The sequence below is a fragment of the Sus scrofa genome, chromosome 6, assembly GCF_000003025.6.
Source record: "Sus scrofa isolate TJ Tabasco breed Duroc chromosome 6, Sscrofa11.1, whole genome shotgun sequence".
Classification (NCBI taxonomy): Eukaryota; Metazoa; Chordata; class Mammalia; order Artiodactyla; family Suidae; genus Sus; species Sus scrofa.
Window position 1 is genome coordinate 7,115,660 of NC_010448.4, and position 19,805 is coordinate 7,135,464.

The following is a 19,805-nucleotide window of genomic DNA, read 5'->3' on the forward strand; positions in this document are numbered from 1 at the left end:
CTTTAAATTTTATTCCACAACTAGGAAACAGGCAGCTCAGGGCGCCTTCCATGCCCAAATGAGGGCACATTCGACTCTGTTCCTTGAGCCTCTGAGAAAGCAGACAGACTTTTCCCTCTTAGAGCTTGTTGGCTTTGCTGGAAGAAAGACTCAGACCGTTTACAATCCAGTAAATGTCTGGCGGTAGCGGGTCTGATCAGGTCTCAAGGCCCAGCTTTCTGAGGCCACAGCCTTGAAGGGCAGACAAATGCCAGGAAAGACAGCAGTAGCTAAAGGCAGGGGCCCCCCTCACCCCACAAGGCAAGGGCCACTTGTCCGTCCCATCTTAGGAAGCCTCATCCTTCACACAGAGACCTGGGCACCTTCCCGTCTTTGGGGCCTTGCCTGACTCTCTTCCTTCTTGGTTCCAGATGATGAGTTTCCCAAAAAGCCCCTTTCCAGCCCGAAGTCCCCTTGATGTCAGTGGAACTATTGGTGGCCTCTCTCTGACCAGCCCCAGTGGACAGCTCATCCCTGTGAAGAACCTATCAGAGAACATCGAGGTAGACTTGGGGTGCTCTCAGAAGTCAGGGGCATTTCTCTCTTCCTCTCCAACTTGGTTGGAACCAAAAGTTGATCCATTATGGAAAAAAGAAGAAATACATAGGAAAGGAAAGGAAAGAGAAAAAGGAATGGAGGGCTTCAGTTAATCTGAGGAACTGATCATATACGGTATGCAGAAGTTCCCAGACCTGAGACTGAACTCTTGGCACAGCAATGACAACACCAGGTCCTTAACCTACTGAGCCACCAAGGAACTCCTCAGCATTGTATTTTTTTTTCCTTGCTTTTTTTTTTCAGGGCCACACCCACAGCATATGGAAATTCCCAGGCTAGGGATCAAAGGGGAGCTAGAGCTGCTGGCCTACACCACAGCCACAGCAGCATGGGGTCCAAGCTGCCTCTGTTACCTACACTACCGCTCACAGCAACGCCGGATCCTTGACCCACTAGGTAAGGCCAGGGATCGAAATTAGCATCCTCATCAATTCTAGTCAGATTTGTTTCTGCTGCACCATAATGGGAACTCCCTAAGCATTGTATTTTAACATAAAACTTAAACATATAACATTATTAATCTTTAGGTGTACAAATGAAAGTTCCTTTCAATCTGTTGATTGGAGGTTTAATCAGCTCCCTTACCTAAATCGCCCCCTTGACCTAATTAGATCTTTTTCCAAGTGAATAAAAAATGTAGGCACACTGCAATACCAGTTCAGATTCTTTCAAAATTTGAATGACTTTTTGTCTAATTTTCTACAGCTTTCTCACCAATGATTAACTCAATCACAATTCTTTGCCACTCACCTTTACTGAGTGTTCTCAAAGCCTTGAACTTACACTCTTACGCAGATGGTTCTCTTCACACACTCTTGCTTTGTCCCTTTGTCACTATATGAGAAAGATCATCAAAATGGGCCTTTACAATCATAAGGACAACAGACCTAAGAAATCGGACACAACTGCCTATGGCTGAGCATCCAGACCCACTGGCAGGAAGGGCTGCCGGATTACAGAGAGGAGATGTCGCAGGCAGGATCCCTGGAAGCTGCCCATACTCCCTGTGACTGGGCAGCAGGTCCTTCCTGGAAGGAAGAGCTGGGTGGCATGTGCCCATGTTGACCACAGAGGGCCATCAGGAGCAAACAGAGTACACAGGGGGTGTCAATCAGCCTGTTCTAGAAAGGGAATGGAGGAGTTTCTGTTGTGGCTCAGGGGTAATGAACCCCACTAGGATCCATGAGGATGCAGATTCAATCCCTGGCCTCAATCAGTGGGTTAAGGATCCTGCATTGCCATGAGCTGAGGTGTAGGTCACAGATTCGGCTTGGATCTGGTGTTGCTGTGACTGTGGTGTAGGCCAGCAGCTGCAGCTCCAATTCGACCCCTAGCCTGGGAATCTCCATATACCACAGATGTGGCCCTAAAAAGAAAGAAAGAAAGAAAGAAAGAAAGAAAGAAAGAAAGAAAGAAAGAAAGAAAGAAAGAAAGAAAGAAAGAAAGAAGGAAGGAAGGAAGGAAGGAAGGAAGGAAAGAAGGAAGGAAAGGAAAGGAAAGGAAAGGAAAGGAAAGGAAAGGAAAGGAAAGGAAAGGAAAGGAAAGGAAAGAGAAAAAGGAATGGAGGGCTTCAGTTAATCTGAGGAACAGATCAGGTGGAGAACGGTTCTGAGAACTTCTAATGTAAGAGTAAAAGCAGAGGACTAGCAGCAACCAACTGCTGAGTGCTACTGGGTATCTGACACTTGGCTCAGTCTTCTGCATATGACAACATTTTTAATAATCTCAATGAGTCTATGCACTCTACTGATGACAAGAAACTGAGGTTCCAAGTGTTGTTTTTGTTTGTTTGTTTGTTTTAATCTTTTTAGGGCCGCATTCACAGCATATGAAAATTCCCAGGCTAGGGGTTGAATCAGAGCTGTAGCTGCCAGCCTACACCACAGCCACAGCAACTCGGGATCAGAGCTGCATCTTCCACCTACACCACAGCTCACAGCAATGCCAGATCCTTAACCCACAGAGCGAGGCCAAGGATCGAACCTGTGTCCTCATGGGTGCTAGTCAGATTCATTTCTGAGTCACGACGGGAACTCCCCAAGTGGTTTGTTAATTGGCCAGAGATCCCAAAGCTAATGTAGGGCAGAGCCAAGGTAAAACAAAGGTCTCTCTGCCTCTACAGCTTGTGCTTCTAACTTAATCTTACTTGTTTCACACTTTGGTCAACAGCTTTCTGGTGCAAACTAGAAAGACGCACCTGTGTGCAGGTAAGCCCTGAGCCGGGATGCACAGCTTGATGAGGATGGGCTGAATAAAGGCCTCCAAGACACCCATGTCCTCACCCCTGAGTTGTGGATATGGCCTCTGACCTGGCAAGGGGACTACGCAGATGTAATTTCAGTTAAAGATCTGGAAATAGAGAGATGATCCAGGGTTATCTGGGTGGGCCCAGAGCCATCAAGAGGTTTCTTATAAGAGTCCAACAGAGAAGGAGTTGACTCCAGAAAAGAAAAAGGCAGTTTAATGACAGAAGTAAGAGGTTGGGTGACACAAGGAGGGGCCATGAGCCAACTTGAGGCACCTCTAGAAGCTAGAAAAGGCAAAGAAGCAGATTCAGCCCTGGAGAATTGGAGCCTCCAGAAGCAACCGGCCCTGTCAACTGTAGCCCAGTGAGATGTGGGGCTTCTGGCCTCCAGAAGAGTAAGAGAATGAATTGGTGTTGTTTTAAGCCATCAAGTTTGTGATCATTTGTTACAGCAGTCCCAGGAAATTAACAGAAGGAGCAGAGCACAGAGTGGATTTCAGCTGCCCAGGTGCTCCCCTGCCCAGCAGCCCTGACACTCACTGGCACTCCTGTCCCGCAATGTATGGAAGTTCCCAGGCTAGGGGTCCAATCAGAGCTGCAGCTGCCAGTCTACACCACAGCCACAGCAATGCCAGATCCAAGCCACATCTGTGACTTACACCACAGCTCACGGCAATGCTGGATCCTTTAACCCAGTGAGCAAGGCTAGGGATCAAACCCCATCCTCATGGACATTAGTTGGATTCGTTGCTGCTGAGCCACAGTGGGAACTCCTAGCACAACCCTGATTTGATTGTTTCTGATGACAGATTCTGCTGCCTCAGCTTTCTGAAGGACACGGCAAGCCAACCGTGTTGAACCTGACCAGCCCTGAAGCTTTGCGGGTGAACCTGACTTCAAGGGGAGTGGCTTTGGGGATCCAGCTGCACTGGAGGCCTGACATACCACTCATGCTCAGCCTGGGCTATGGCTACCACCCCAATGAGACCAGCTATGACGCCAAAGCTCACTTCCCGCCGATGGCTGCTTCAGGTAGTCCTAGTACCAGGCCAGTTTCTTGAGCTGCTTCCTGGGGATGTGACTAGCTTAAAACTTGGAAATCAGAAGCCATAGAGAAAAAGAAAAAAAAAGAAAAAACACTTGCTACATGCAGTGCTTATTTTTGTTGGTGTTGCTACATGCAGTGCTTATTTTTGTTGGTGGTGTTATGATGGTATTATTATTATTATTATTATTATTATTATTATTAGGCAATAGTAGCTGAACACTATATACCCTGAGGAAGCTGACAAGCACTTACAGCACTGATCTCATGTCAATCCTTGAGGATGGGGAAATTTCCACTTTTAGGATACGAACAGAGAAGTTAAGTAACTGATCCAAAGTCATACAGCCAAGAAGGGACAGAGTTAGAATCTGAGCTCTGCACCCTGACCTGGGAGAGCCTCTCCTTCTGTGCTCCTGGTCTCATGAGGAGAGGGCACTCCTAGGACACTGGGGAGACCATCAGGATTGGCTTCCCTGCCAGGGCACCCTGGTGCTCCTCGCCCATCATGTCAGTGCCAGTGTCCATCGGGCTTCAGGCTAACCCAGAGCCACCCTCCCTGCAGACGGGCTGTCCACATGGATCCTGAGCCCAGATGACCTATATTTTGGAGAAGGCATCTACTATCTGGCTGTGATCCCTGAGTCTGACCTGGAGCCAGCCCCTGGCAGGGACCTCTCAGTCGGCATCACCACCTTCTTGTCCCATTGTGTGTTCTGGGATGAGGTCCAGGGGACTTGGGACAACTCTGGCTGCCAGGTAAGGAGAAGGAGGCAAAGAAGACAGGGCAGCTTGGTTGGGTGTTTTCAGCTCAATTAGGGTCCCCTTTTAGGGCTTCTGGGGCACCACCTTGGGCCCCTCCACAGGGCCTTGGCATATGCTATTTATTCCCTGTGCCGGAAGTACCCCCCCTCCCCTCTCACTCTAATTAATGCCTCTTCAGATCCCACCCAAACTGTCCTTAATCCCCTGTGTGATCAGATTTCCTACCATAAACCCTCAGAGCACACACGCCCGCCTCCTCCATAGCACAAGCAAGGTGGTGTCTAACACCTACTTGGGAGATCACTGAAAGATGTCTGCTCCCTTGCTGCGCCAGGAGCCACATGAGACAGGTACAGTGTGCTTTGCTCACCCTCGGGGACAAATAACAACTGAAGGGACAGATGGCTGGGAAGCCTTGCTGACTCGGGGTTGCTGAGGGAAGCTACTCGTCTTTTCCAAGGAACTGAGCTCATAGCCAAGTCCTTTATCCTATGCCCGGTGCTGTGTTTCGTGCTTTATGTATATTATCTCAAAGGACCTTCAGGATAACCCTCCAAGATAGTGAGTATTCATGTTTTACAGGCGACCAAAGGCTCAGGAAACTCAACTAACTTGCCCCTAAACCTTCACCTAGGAGGTAGAAGAGCTGGAATTCAAACCCGCATCTGTCTCTAGAGCACAAGCTTAAGCAACATGAGGCACCGCTTTTCCAGAGCTGCACCCAGTCTCACAGAGCCCTTGATAGCACGTGGCTCTATTAAGTGCAATCAAATCCCTGTCTCAGGGCAGCTCAGCTCTGTCTCCAAGGAGCCAAAGCCCATGACAGTGTCCTGGTAGCAGATATTGGCTTTGAGGCCACCAGAAGCCACCTGTGGGGCATTCTGTCCCTTTCCCTCCTCCATGCCTTTGGACACACTATTCTTTCCCTGAAATGCCTTTCTTCCCTCCCAGCTAAGAAAACTGTGCTTTTTGCATCTCATTCTGATGCACCTTCTTGGGGAGCCCTCCAAGGTCTGGAGGCCCCCTCTGTTACCTTCTATTTACCCCCAAGAAAAGCAACCTCTACATGAGCTGAAATTTATCACACACCTGTCTCCATTTCCTAGACCTTATACCTTCTTTTATTCATTCTACAAATGAACCAGGTGCCAGGCCAACCGTGGGGATAAAATGTCAAGAAAAACAGTGAGCTGTCAGTCAAGCAGGGGACACGGACAAGACGCAAGGGGTGCACATGTCCAAGTAGTTTAAGAAGCCAGGTTCCAGCAGAGCTGCAGAAGGGGACTCAGCCGAGCTCCCTCCTGGTTTGTTTCTAATGCAGCTTTGGCTCCATGTCAGCTCTTACCCTGGCTTCCAGCTGCCACACATAAGGAGTTCTCCAAAATGCCAGGAAGAGACAAGGGTGCACCGATATGTCCAAGCATCAGTGGGTCCCCACACCTGCAGCACAGGTCTTTATATCTTGTGAACGAGACCCTGGAGGGGTTGCAACCTTCTCGAGTCCTCATGCCCAGAAACTGTCTGATCCCCTCATTGCTGGCACAGAATGCTCACTGCAGGCTGCCCTCTGAGGCCTGAGGCTCAGAAGCAGGTGGTGCAGGGGCTGGCAGCACGGGCTTTGCCATCAGACAGACGTGGGTCCAATCCCACGTCATCAGTACTTGCAAGGTGACCGCGGACAAGGCACCCCAGCTCTCTGAGCTTTCCATCTGGAATGAGGATTAAAGGATGGCTGCCACCTGCCATAGGGTGGGACCCAGAAGAGGTTAGGGGTGGTGCCTGGCACATACATAGTAAGTACTCCACAGATCAAAGTGATTGCTGTGTTAGACCCTCGGAGCGTAGAGAAGACGACACTGTACACAAAATAGAAATTGAGGAAACAATGGACATGGCATGGTGGTTTTTTGGGGAGAAGCAGGCTGAGCTACATGTTAAGTTAGTGGAAAGTTCCTAGCTTTTGAACAGTGTCCTGGGTTTCCAGGGCTTGTTAAAAACATACAGCTACTAAGGCACATATACACGGAAGTGGGACATACAAAGGCCCCACCCTGTGGGAGTGTGTCGTAGCACCAAAATTATTTTAACCCAATATTGTATACCTGATGCCCATTAGAGACATAGATTAGATGCAAATATAGTCAGTCATACAGATATGTAGATACATATATAGAGATCACTGAGTAGCCATAAATAAGTAAATGGGGGAAAAATAAGTAAATGGGGTCATTAGGTTTGGATGGATAACCACTGCTGTATTCGCTAATTAACTAAAGAAAGTCCCAAATCTATGAACTACAGACCTTTTCAGGGCGTAAAGGCAGAATTATCCAAGGGGTTTGAGAACTCTCTTCCATCTTACACATTTTCTTAAGGGATACTCAAGCGGCAACTACTATCATGAGGGGATCTCCTGAAAATTTTCCCATCTCTCCAGATTAATTCCCGATTTTCAAAAGGGCTTTCGTGCTGCAAAAGACTGGGGGAAAGTCACCACCCTCCAAGTCTTTGTGAAAACCAGAAGGGCAAAGCTGTGAGCACAACCCAGGTCTGTCCCTGGGCTCCCAGCCCTGAGATGGTCTTGTCACTGGTACCTGCTTGGGGTTCTTCTCTAAAACCAGCCCCACCCCTCCTGGGTGTGCCAAGGGTTCCGGTAAGCCTCACAGCTGTGTGCCAAATGCCAACCAGGATTGGGAAACAGTGAGCAAACACGGAACTAAAACCCACGTGAAATCTGTCGATAAAAAAGTTCTCACCATGGTGTTGGAGGCCCATCCTCACAGGCTGGCGTTAAGGGTAAAAGATAAGCGTTACCTGCTGGGGCATGTTTGGGCTGCCAAGGGTCATTCCTCACCAGGTGTGGGGCAGAGAACTTGCCCCATGCCAGGTTTTCTGTCACCTCCTACATTATTACCTCGTGGTAGATCCTGCAATGAAAAGGTAGTGCTGGGTTGTGGATTTGAATTATATCTTCTTTACCCACCAAATGGCCCTGGGTGGAGTACAAGCTGGCTGAGGGCTTTAGGGAAGGCCTGCCCGTGAGTACAGAGAATGAATTCAGAGCCAGATGAATGAGGGGGGCCCTGCCCTGCCTCGTTGCTGCCTCCTCCCTTCCCTGACCTCAGTCCCACACCACAAGGGACCCTGTGCCCAATCTCCACCCACAGGCCCCATTTCCCCATGTCCTGTCACCTTGTGCCCAGGGGTGGCCACGCCAGTAGCCAGTCCTCCACCCTGAGGGATGGGTCTGTGCAGTCCCTGGAAGAGGAAATGCTGAGGTCCAGTCTAAAAGTGGGAGTCCCGAGGTTCCCATTGTGGTGCAAGGGAAATGAATTGGGCAAAATTTTAAGAGAATTCTTTCCAAGTGCTGAGACACTGGCTTAGGATTTAAATACCTGTCTTTCCCTTTTTCTCCCATGGCTCCCCCAGTCTTCTTTTTTTTGCTCTTCAGTATAAGATGACCAACTGTCCTAGTTTGCCCAGGACTGAAGGAGGGCTCCCAGGATTGAGGACTTTCAGTGTGAGGAGCAGGAAGGTCCCTGGCAAACTGAGATGAGTTGGTCATCTTGAGTGTCCTCTCAGCACCCGGCCCATTGCCTGGCCTGAAAGAAGCACCCAACAGGTGCAAAGAATGAGCACCAGGTAGGAGAATGGCCGGAAGGATGCACATCAAGTGTGTGATAATGGCTGCTTATGGAGGATGGGGGATAGAGGGGACTTCAACTTGACCCATAATACTTCTTATCTAAAAAAGGCAAAGCTGACTAGCGAGATGGACACAGTTGCTCATTGAGAATGACAGGTCAGAGACACTTGTTATAAATAACTCTCTGTATTTTAAAATTGGTTTCTACTAAAAGTACAGTAATGAAAAAGCCCAAAGGGAGTCCTGCGCTCCCAGCTGTCTCCCCAGCCCCTCCCAGGACAGCATCCACCCCTCACTGTTTTCCCCCTTGGGTTTAAGTGGGCTGGGGCTGTGCTTCTTGAGTATTTCTACCAGGGCCTCTTTGGGGCTGCAGGTGGGGCCACGGACCACCCCTCCCAGACCCACTGCCTCTGCAACCACCTCACCTTCTTTGGAAGCACGTTCCTGGTGATGCCCAATGCCGTTGACATCCGCCAGACCGCTGACCTCTTTGCCACCTTTGAAGACAACCCTGTGGTCGTGACCACCGTGGGCTGCCTCTGCGTGGCCTATGTGCTGGTGGTGATCTGGGCGCGGAGGAAGGATGCTCAGGATCAGGCCAAGGTGAGGTTGCATGGTCCCTGGGAGCTGGAGGGAGGAGCAGGGACGGCTTCGTGCAGGAGCTCCAGGGGGTGAAGCCCAGGTCAGGAGCTGAAGGGCCAGGTCCCAATCCAGGCCTTGACCCCTGGTGTCATCTCAGAAAAGCTGGCCCTTCAGCAGCTTTACCTGAAAAATATCCTCGTTCATCAAATTATCAGGAGGAGTATGATACTGACCCCTTATTGAGGACTTACTATGTGCCAAGTATTACCTCCATTTAATGCTCACAACAGCCCCAAGGGGAAGATACTGTGTTGAGAGTCCCTAAGACCACCTTCAAGTTCATGATTTGCTAGAACTTAAAAAAAACTATTATCCTCGATTATGGTTTATTATACTGAAAAGGTACATTTTAAAATCAGCAGTGGGGGAGCTCCTATTGTGCGCAGTGGAAACAAATCTGACTAGGAACCGTGAGGATTAGGGTTGGATCCCTGGCCTCCCTCAGTGGGTTAAGCATGGCCATGAGCTGTGGTGCAGGTCACAGGCAAGGCTCAGATCCCAAGTTGCTATGGCTGTGGTGCAGGCTGACAGCTGCAGCTCTAATTCGACCCCCTAGCTGGGGAACCTCCATATGCCTTCGGGTGCTGCTGTAAAAAGGAAAAAAAATAAATAGAAAATGAATAAAATAAAATAAAATCAGCAGTGGGAAGGCTCCAGGAGAGATCAGGCGAGAGCGTCCAACTGTCCTCTCCCAGTGGAGTCCTATGGACTGATGAAGTCTTCTAACAATGACGTGTGACAACACACTGGAAGTACTGCCAACCATGGCCTGGGGTCCAGGGTTTTCTTAGGGGCCAGCTCCACAGGTATGGAGCCTGCAGGACTGACTTTAGTTAGTCTCCAGGAACCACGCCCCTCATCCCTGCCCAGGTCAGACTGATAGAGCATGGCCCAATGCCCTCACCATAAATGGCATTGTTAGCACAGACGTTCTGGGATGGCCCAAGGTCCCAGGTCATTGGACACTATTATCATGCAGGATATGTCAAAGATTTAGAGATTATTCTCCAGGATCTGGCCGAAACCAGTCCCTCCTCTGGAATGTGTGGGGCTCAAACAAGCCAAGCCTGCTGATTGAACATTTTACTGCACACTACCTCTGTTATCTTACAGATGAGGCAAGCAAGGATCAGAAAGGGCAATTAACGAGTCCAAAGCCAGAGTCCCCAGTGTGGCTCAGCAGGTGAAGAATCCAACTAGTGTCCCTGAGGATGCAGATTCAATCCCTGGCCTCCATCAGTGGGTTAAGGATCTGGCATTGCTGAAAGCTACGGTGTAGGTCACAGGTGTGGCTTGGATCTGGTGTTGCTGTGGTGTAGGCCAGCAGCTGCAGCTCTGATTCGACCCCTAGCCACAGAGCTTCCATATACTGTGGGTGAGGCCTAAAAAAAAAAACAAAAAAAAAAAAGTCCAAAGCCACCTCCAGGAGCCATAATTCAAACCCAGATCTGCCCACCACAAGTCAAGTCTGAGAATTGAAATAAGTTAACAGTAACCAAGTGTGCAACCAATGGCTACAACAAAGCTCTGATTATTTTTCTGATATAGGCATCATGTCTGACACATAGTGAGCCCTGATAAATACTTGTGTCTGAGTGAGCGTGTAAATGAATGCAAGGATGTACTGTCACAAAGCCCTGAAACGTTCAACATGTCCTACCCTCTGCACACACTGCAACACCTCTAAGGAAGTTAGGATGGCATGAAGCCTAAAAAATTAAGAATCGCTCCATTTATACTGCTGTTTTGCTCTGCCCAAGGGATTAAACATTAATACTTTAAGTCCCTCAGCTGTAGGTTGGTTCCAGGGAAGCAGATGTCGAGATGGAGTTGAGTATACTGGGTATTTATCCAGGGGTAGCTGGGATCAGCCCCTGGGCAGGGAGGGAAGAAGGCAGCATGAACAGGGGGAGAAATTGAGCTGGGATGTAGCCCCATGACAGATGGCTGACCTCCTGGGGAGCTCTGGAACCAGCGACTTGGGTTGAGATGCCTAGATCTTGGTCATACCCAGGTCTCAATTACACTCAGGTCCTGACCACACCCAGGCAATGCATCAGTCTGTCACTGGATGTTGGCCTCCCCAGGAGGGTGCCACCTTGACAGTGGTGGCTCTTGTAGACCTGACACCACTATCTTGGCAGCTGGGAGGTAGCTCATCACAGAGCCTTCTGCAGCCTCTAAACAACTCCACCTATACATTTTTTGCTAAACAGTTTAACATTCATTTCTTTCAAATTCCCTCAGAGGCATGATCTGGTTACCAATGTTACGAGAAATTACATATGAATACAGTTTGTACTCCTCAGCTCAAGCATCAAACATTCTCATATTAATAGCAAGTTCATTTCCAGTTTGACTACTTTGGATGATATTTAATAACGAATGTGCTTTTTCTTTCTTTTCTTTTCCTTGTTTGCCTTCTAGGGCCATACCCACGACATATGGAAGTTCCCAGGCTAGGAGTCCAATCAGAATTGCAGCTGCTGGCCTACACCACAGACACAACACAGGATCCAAGCCGAGTCTACAACCTACACCACAGCTCACTGCCATGCCAGATGGTTACCCAGTGAGGGAGGCCAGGGATTGAACCCACCTCTTCATGGATACTAGTTGGATTCATTATGGCTGAGCCACAACAGGAACTCTACTTTTTCATTTTAAAAGTTTTGATTTTCACTTAAAACTCTGCTTTGATAAAGAACAGTTCTCACCTGATGGGATGAATCAACAGCATATACAATTTTGCTTTTGCCCTTTAATTGTCATGAATGCCCAGCTCACTCTTGGCTGCTATTGTGGATGAATTCGCCGAGCAGGGCCCTCCTAACACCATCTTTCTGTCCAGGTGAAGGTCACAGTGCTGGAAGACAACGATCCCTTTGCCGAGTACCACTACCTGGTGACAGTCTATACCGGACACCGGAGGGGCGCAGCCACATCCTCAAAGGTACCTGACCATGTAAGCCCCCTCAGTAGATCAGGATGTCCTGCCCAGCACTGCACTTGCCAGTCCATTAAGTTGCTTCAGCCCAGCAGATTCTGTTGCAGTGTTTTTTCTCTTTTGCATTTTGGTTTTTGGAGTAATGTATCTTTTTGTCACACAAAATAATACCCTTAGCCTCAATATCTTAGACATAGGAGGAGTGGGTTAAGGGAGAGGTAGGGTCTGACACTGCACCCCCGGTCTTCTCATTTATCCCTGTCAAATAATAACTGGTTAGTTGGTTACCTGCATGCAAATGTGTGCACATGTAAAGAACAATCACTAGGCTGTTATCAATGAATAAAGGGGGGAACAGAATTTATAAGAGAAAGGGGAGAAAGGAAAGAAAGAAACAATGGCAACCACTTGAAAATGTGCTTTGAATTACTTTTTTAAGGAAAACTGATGCGCTGGCATCCAGCGAAGAGGTCAGGCTGTCCTTGAGAAGGCTGACTAGTAAAGACACGATTCCAGTGGCTTAGGGATTTTCTGAAATCCTCTGACTTTAGCTGTGTAGTATTCAGCAGGTTGTTTCTGTCATGTCTCAGCATCCTTAGTTAAGTCTGGCCGGTGCCATACCCCTCATCAGAATGTATCACACCCTGCAGCAGCCTTCAAGGTTCCTTTTCTAAAACTGTGCCCCATGGAACACAGTTTGAGAACCACTAGCACTGGGGGTGTACTGTCCTGAAGAGTGCGGGATTTTTCCAAAATGAATTAGGCTTCATGAGAGCAGGGCAGGTGTTTACTTACTTTTTATTTTTAAAATCTTAGTATTTAAATTGTATTATTTTGTGTCTTTTTTTTTTTTTGGGGGGTCGCACCTGCTGCATATGGAGGTTCCCAGGCTAGGGGTCCAATCGGAGCTGTAGCTGCTGGCCTACACCACAGCCTCAGCAATGCAGGATCTGAGCTGCATCTGCAACCTACACTGAAGCTCATGGCAACGCCGGATCCTTAACCTGCTGAACAAGGTCAGGGATCAAACCTGCATCCTCATGGATACTAGTCAGATTCGTTTCCCTGAACCATGACAGGAACTCCAAATTGTATAATTTTAATGTATGTCACACAGGACAGCCCCAAAGCAAGGAATCACATGACCAGGAATGTCTAGAGTGAAGACTGCTGTAGAAGCAGACTCTGAAACAAGGATTCAAACGCAAGTGGTTGATTCAAGAGGGAGCCCAGGACACCCCCTGGGGAGCAGGAAGCCAGAAGGGAAAGGGAAGGAACGAATAAAGGGTGCATGATCCAACTGTTCCCCCATGGGCAACTGCAGCCTAATCCCACTGGGGCACTCTGTAAAACAGTTTCCTGGCTGTTCCTATGTGGGCCTCAAGGTCATTCCAGCTGAGGACTGAGGGAACTGGGTGTCTGTCCATCAGTCCTGCCAGCCACTGGTGGAAGAGGGCTTGCAAGGGTCATTGATTTTCTGATACCTCTGACCTGCTGCTCTAACAGCCAAAGAAACCCACCGGGAAAGAGACATGGCTGTTGGCAGTTGGACCTGGGTGCAGACACCACAGTGGCGAAGCTGAAGGATGTCAGCAGAGCAGAGGTGCCATCTGCTTCAGCTGGTTTTGGCTTAGGAAATCAGCCTGGATGGCTTCAGAAAAAAATGCAGATTCCTGAGCCCTGTCCCCAGTACTCCTGGTAGGTCTGGAGTGGGGCCTGTGAATGTGCATTTTTAAAATAATGGGCACTCATTCATTCCTGTCTCAGTGCCAGGATCTCTGGGAGGCACTGGAACTATGTTCAATAGGGAGACACATTCTGTTCTTGCCCTATGGGCCTTTCAAATAAATACACGGGAATTTTGAAAAGGTCACCAGGAAGCATTTTATGAGTATCACTCATCTCAAAGATGTGAATAAAGATAGTGTCATCCCAAATCTTCACACAACTGAAAAATAACTCAGGAAGGCCCCAGATGGGAGGACAGAAAGTGAAATGGCCACGACTCACTGGGTTTCATTGGGTTTTGGACACCTTCAGTGAAACAAAGCCCGTGGAGCTCAGTTACCACGTGGAGTAGGCCACTCCGGGTCTCTGGATTTCAGGTGACTGTCACCCTATATGGTCTGGATGGAGAGAGTGAGCCCCACCACCTGTCAGACCCTGACATCCCGGTTTTTGAGCGAGGAGGAGTGGACGTCTTCTTACTCTCCACCCTGTTTCCCCTGGGGGAGCTGAGGAGCCTGCGGCTGTGGCATGACAATTCAGGGGACAGGCCATCCTGGTGAGTCAGGGGTGGGCAAACCACAAAGACCTACGAAGCTGGGCAGGTGCATGTGCTGCTTTCCTGGTCCTCACAAGCCTCCGTAGGACACAGAGAATGGAAACCCATTTCACAGATAAGAAAACCAAGGCTCAGAGAGGCCCACCAGTCCACAGGCCACACATAATGCTAGCCTCTCCTAAACGCTACACCTTTCTTTGTAGCATCAACCTGCCATTTAGCCCTCACCTTGCCTATCTGTAAAATGGGGATAGGGAGTTCCCGTCGTGGCGCAGTGGTTAACAAATCTGACTAGGAACCATGAGGTTGCGGGTTCGGTCCCTGCCCTTGCTCAGTGGGTTAATGATCCGGCGTTGCCGTGAGCTGTGGTGTAGGTTGCAGATGCGGCTCGGATCCTACGTTGCTGTGGCTCTGGCGTAGGCCGGTGGCTACAGCTCCGATTCAACCCCTGGCCTGGGAACCTCCATATGCCGCAGGAGCGGCCCAAAGAAATGGCAAAAAGACAAAAAAATAAATAAAATAAAATAATAATAATAATAATAAATAAAATGGGGATAGATGCCTGTTGCAGAGATAAACCCTGTCCAATAGGAGAGTGAGAGAGACACTGGGCTGATTGTCCAGGAAAAGAAGTAAGAACAGCTCTGCTGTGGAGCACTGAGCTAAGCCTTTCTGTGCTTCTCTCACTGGATGCTCAGAGAGACCCTCTGCAACAAATGCTGTTATTACCTTCATTTTAGAGGTGGGAAAAACCTAACTGACTTGCCCAAGGTCATACAGCTAGCAAGCTCAGAGCCAAGACTCTTCCCCATTCCGTCTCAGACCAAAACCAGTGACAGATGAGTGGCCTCCAGCCTCAACACTCATCAGTGGCTGGCAGCATTAGAAAAACAGAGCATTTAGAAGACTTGTCTTTGACTCATCTGAGGCATTAGACGCTAATACATGAATGCACTCCGTCCCTCAGCTGTGGGGCTGGCTCCTGGGAAGTGGACTCTGAGATGGAGGTGAACATGCAGGGCATTTATCCAAGGAGTGCCTCGGATCAGCCCCTGGGCAGGGAGGGAAGGAGGTAGGATGCACAGAAGGAGAAGGGCACTGATGCAGCCCCAAGACAGCTCCGCTAACCCAAGGGGAGCTCTGGAGCTGTCCTGAGTTGGGTCTTGCTCACACCCAGGTCTAGATGACACCCACATGCTGTACCCAAAGGCCACTGGATGTCAGCCTCCTCAGAAGGCTAAGTGGCCTCAGCAGAGGTGGCTCTCACATGCCTGAAGGGACTGTCTGCCCTGAAAGGTGAAAGTGGGTGTCAATAGCTTCTTGGCAGCGTCCCCACTGTGCAATAAATGCTCACTAAAGAGAGCTTCTTGGTATCATCACTATTCTTAGTTCACTGTAACGCTGCAAGGAAAACAGCTGCTGATGGATCTGACTTCCCAGCAGAGGCAAGATGACTTCATTTCTTCCCTGGGCCTCAAAGATCTAAATCAAGGAGTTCCCTTCATGGCTCAGTGGTTAACAAACCCAACTAGTATCCCTGAGGACATGGGATCCATCCCTGGCCTCGCTCAGTGGGTTAAGGATCTGGCGTTGCTGTGAGCTGTGGTGTAGGTCGAAGATGTGGCTCAGATCCAGTACTGCTGTAGCTGTGGCGCAGGCCAGTGGTCACAGTTCTGATTCAACCCCTAGCCTGGGAACCTCCATATGCCACAGGTGTAGCCCTAAAAAGACAAAAAAAAAAAAAAAAAAGAAAGAAAGAAAAGAAAGATTTAAATTGAGTTGTATGATCCCAAAATGTCTGAATCTGAGATGGATGGTAGGCTCATTCTGAGTAGAAGCCCACAGGAGGACCAGGCTTTGTGTGCTCAAGCCTATACCTCCCTGAACACACAATCTAGACAACTTGACTTTCCACACTTGCATTAGGACAGTGGCCGTGGGACTGCTGCCCTGCATCAGGGGTCGCAGTTTCAGAAGGCACCCTCTTGCAGTTTGTCTGTGAAAACCTGGCAGCCTCCAAACTGCCTGTCTACACTAGCTGAATTCTCCATCAGGCCAAATTCATCCACTGACTGGGGCATCTTCATGAAGGCACCAAGAGCAATGAAGAAAAATACAAAGTCTCTTGCCAGGACTTCTTGTTCTTGGGCTCAGGTTTGTGATGTGTTACCTTCACATCCAAGGAACTTGAAAATCCTCCACGTTATCCTCAAGTGTGGGTCCCTTTCAGGTATGTGAGCCGGGTGCTGGTGCATGACCTGGCCATGGACCGGAAGTGGTACTTCCTCTGCAACTCATGGCTGTCCATTGACATCGGAGACTGTGTCCTCGACAAGATATTTCCGGTGGCCACAGAGCAGGACAGGAAACAATTCAGGTACTATTTTTTTCTTAAGCACATGCTCTTGACTTTGTCCTTTCATCTGTAGGGAAGTTGTATCACAATCCAGTTGCAGCCAAATAAAAGCACGTTTCAGCTAGCAGGCCTGGGTAGCTCTGAGTAGGATATTAAGGACCAATCACTTTTTCTTATTGTGACTGAGGGGCCTGGAGGGACATGGACTCTCCAAAACAGAGTGATCTTCAGGTGGTGAAAATGGTTGCAACAGTATTTGCAACCTTATGAATGTCACAAAACAGTAATTGTTTTTACATTTATAGTTGTACAACGATCATAACAACCCAGTTTTATAGCACTTCCATCCCAAGACCCCCACAAAACAATATTTTTAAAATATGTGAACAAGGAGTTCCCGTCGTGGCTAGTGGTTAACAAATCCGACTAGGAACCATGAGGTTGCGGGTTCGATCCCTGGCCTTGCTCAGTGGATTAAGGACCCAGCATTGCCGTGACCTGTGGTGTTGGTTGCAGATGCAGCTCAGATCCCATGTTGCAGTGGCTCTGGCGTCGGCCGGTGGCTACAGCTCCAATTGGACCCCTAGCCTGGGAATGTCCATATGCCACAGGTGCGGTCCTTGAAAAGCCAAAAAAATAAAAAATAAAATAAAATATGTGAACAGACTGACCAGAATGGCGATTCAACATTTGGCCACCTGGAGTATTTTCTTCGTGTTACTTTACACTAGATGCATCTTGCAGCATGTTTCCCTTTGCTTTACTCACTCCCCCACCACCCCTCCTGTTCTGCATCCTTCCCCATCTGTCCCCAGACTCCTATAAGCAGATACAAATGTACACACACACACACACACTCCACCACAAATTACTGTTCATTTTGTATCTTTTTAAAATAGCATGTTATTCTAAATATGTTGCCTTTTTTTCTTTAACAATGTATCACACACATCCTTCCAGGAGGATATGTTTGCATCAAATTTTTCTTATTGGCTGTGTGATATTCCACAGAATGGGTGTCCTACAACCATTGTCCAATGGATGGGCATTCAGTCTGCTTCCAGTGCATTTACTGAAAGGCCTTTTTTTCCATTCAGCTGCTACTTTAAGCAGCTCAGCCTCCAAAGGGAAAAAAAAGTCTGAATCAGAGAGACTTAGACTCCAACAGAGGTATAACACAGCTGTGGGCACAGATCACAAAGTCCCACACCGCTGCTGCTGACTTGCACCATAACCATAAGTAAGTCTCCGCCTTCAAGTCTCAGCTTCTGTATCTGAAAAATGATGTATTCAATGTGCCTACCCCAGAGGGGACCCAAGGTCCCATGAAATGATGGAGGTAATGTGCGTGGCACACTACATGGTCCAGACTAAGTGCTCAGTTCTAGGAGCAGATGTTATCTCCAATTGCATCAACATAGGTGATGCCTAGAAAGTAGTCATCCAGGAGCTCTCTGAAAGCAGGAGCATCTCATTCCTCCTGGAATCCTGGGGGGCCCAGCAGAGCACCTGGGACACAACACCAGCCCATCAAATATTTGTTAAAAGAGAATAGTAACATGGACAATCACTATTGTTGGCAACTGACCTCTCTCCTTCTGTACCTCTACTCTGAGTTCAGGCATCCACAGGCCCAAGTGATTGTCAAAGTATGGCACAAACCCTGGAGGGTGCTGGCACTGGCCAATCAGAACAGGCGGAAGCCGGGAATATCTGCTCTGGACCCTCTCACAGAATCTGAGCCCTTGAATATCTCCTGTGGTTAAACTACATTCTACTCAGAGGGAAATAATGCAGATTATTTCGGAGAATGTGGTGCCATTTTCAGAGACCCTATCTCACAATTTTTATTTTCTCAATCTGAATCTAAACTCAAAGCCTGGGAATGTTAACTACTATTCTCTAATGCTCTAATTATAACAAAACAAATCATAAGTTATATTAAGTTATATTATTATATTAAAATTACAACAAGGAGTTCTCATTGTGGCTCAGTGGAAACAAATCCAACTAGTATCCATGAGGATGCAGATTCCAATCCCTGGGCTCGCTCAGTGGTCAGGAATCCAGCATTGCCCTGAGCTTGGTGTAGGTTGCAGACATGGCTCGGACCCTGTGTTGCTGTGACTGTAGCTGTGGCCAGCTGTAGCTCCAATTGGACCCCTAGCCTAGGAACTTCCATATGCCATGAGCGTGTCCATAAAAAGCAAAAAAAAAAAGGAAAAAAAATTGTAACAAAAACCACTGCTAACACAGATGTCAAATGCTTTACAAAAATCATCACTTTCAATCCTTTCAACACCCAGCAAGGCAGGTTCTGCTACTGCCCCCATTTTACAGATGAATAAACGAGGTGTAAAAACTAAATAACTTGCCCACGATCACACGGCAGTAAGTCTAGGATTCCCACCACTCTGTCCAGAGTCCCCATCATTAACTCTAAATGATGCTACTATGATGCTGTATTTCTTTTATAACAGAAAGAAAATACTGATGATGAATTTCAGAAACAGAGCCTCCCTCCATCCCAGGATTGCTCCAAAGAGAACAGTCATCTCCCCATTTTTGTCTCCCTATTTAAATGCCTATCCATCTCCCCCGGCTTGTCCACAGCCACCTGTTTTTCATGAAGACCTCCATGGGCTTCCAGGATGGCCACATTTGGTATTCCATCTTCAGCAGCTCAGCTCGGAGCAACTTCACCCGTGTCCAGAGGGTGTCCTGCTGCTTCTCCCTGCTGCTCTGCACCATGCTGACCAGCATCATGTTCTGGGGTGTCCCCAAGGACCCGGCTGAGCAGAAGATGGACTTGGGTAATTCCCACTGTCACGGCAGTGAGGGCCACTGGTTCATGGACATGAGCCATCACTGCCCCAGAGATGGCACACGTTTCCAGAGGTCCCAAGACCACCCTCAGGTTCAATAACTCACTGGAAGGACTCACAGAGGTCAGGAATGCCACGGCACTCACAATCATTACAGAGAAGAATACAGATGAAAATCAGGAGGGGTGAGAGGCATGTGGAGCCGGGTCCATGGAGACCAGGCCTGGAGCCTCCAGTTATGTTCTGCCAGTGGACCCTGCTTGCTCCTCCTAACAATGACCTGTGACAACAGGCATGGAGTACTGTCAACCAGGGACGCTCACCCAAGCCTTGGTGTCCAGAGTTTTTATTGGGGCATGCTCACATAGACGCACGGCTGACCTTAGCCTCCAGCCCCTCCAGAAGATGAGGGCTACTGTGAGACTGCTGCCCCCACCATAAGCCACTCTGTTA

The 19,805-nt window shown here is 48.5% G+C and overlaps 1 protein-coding gene across 1 annotated transcript in view; it reads left to right on the top strand.

Annotated features, from left to right (window-relative positions):
- The window catches only part of PKD1L2 (polycystin 1 like 2), a 101,478-nt gene that overhangs the window by 50,517 nt on the left and 31,156 nt on the right, over window positions 1–19,805 (top strand). Inside the window, 9 exon segments of the mRNA XM_021096997.1 lie at window positions 411–542; window positions 3,652–3,874; window positions 4,453–4,646; window positions 8,672–8,690; window positions 8,693–8,901; window positions 11,792–11,893; window positions 13,993–14,171; window positions 16,402–16,548; window positions 19,141–19,340. Of these exon segments, the coding sequence (XP_020952656.1) occupies window positions 411–542; window positions 3,652–3,874; window positions 4,453–4,646; window positions 8,672–8,690; window positions 8,693–8,901; window positions 11,792–11,893; window positions 13,993–14,171; window positions 16,402–16,548; window positions 19,141–19,340 (1,405 nt within the window).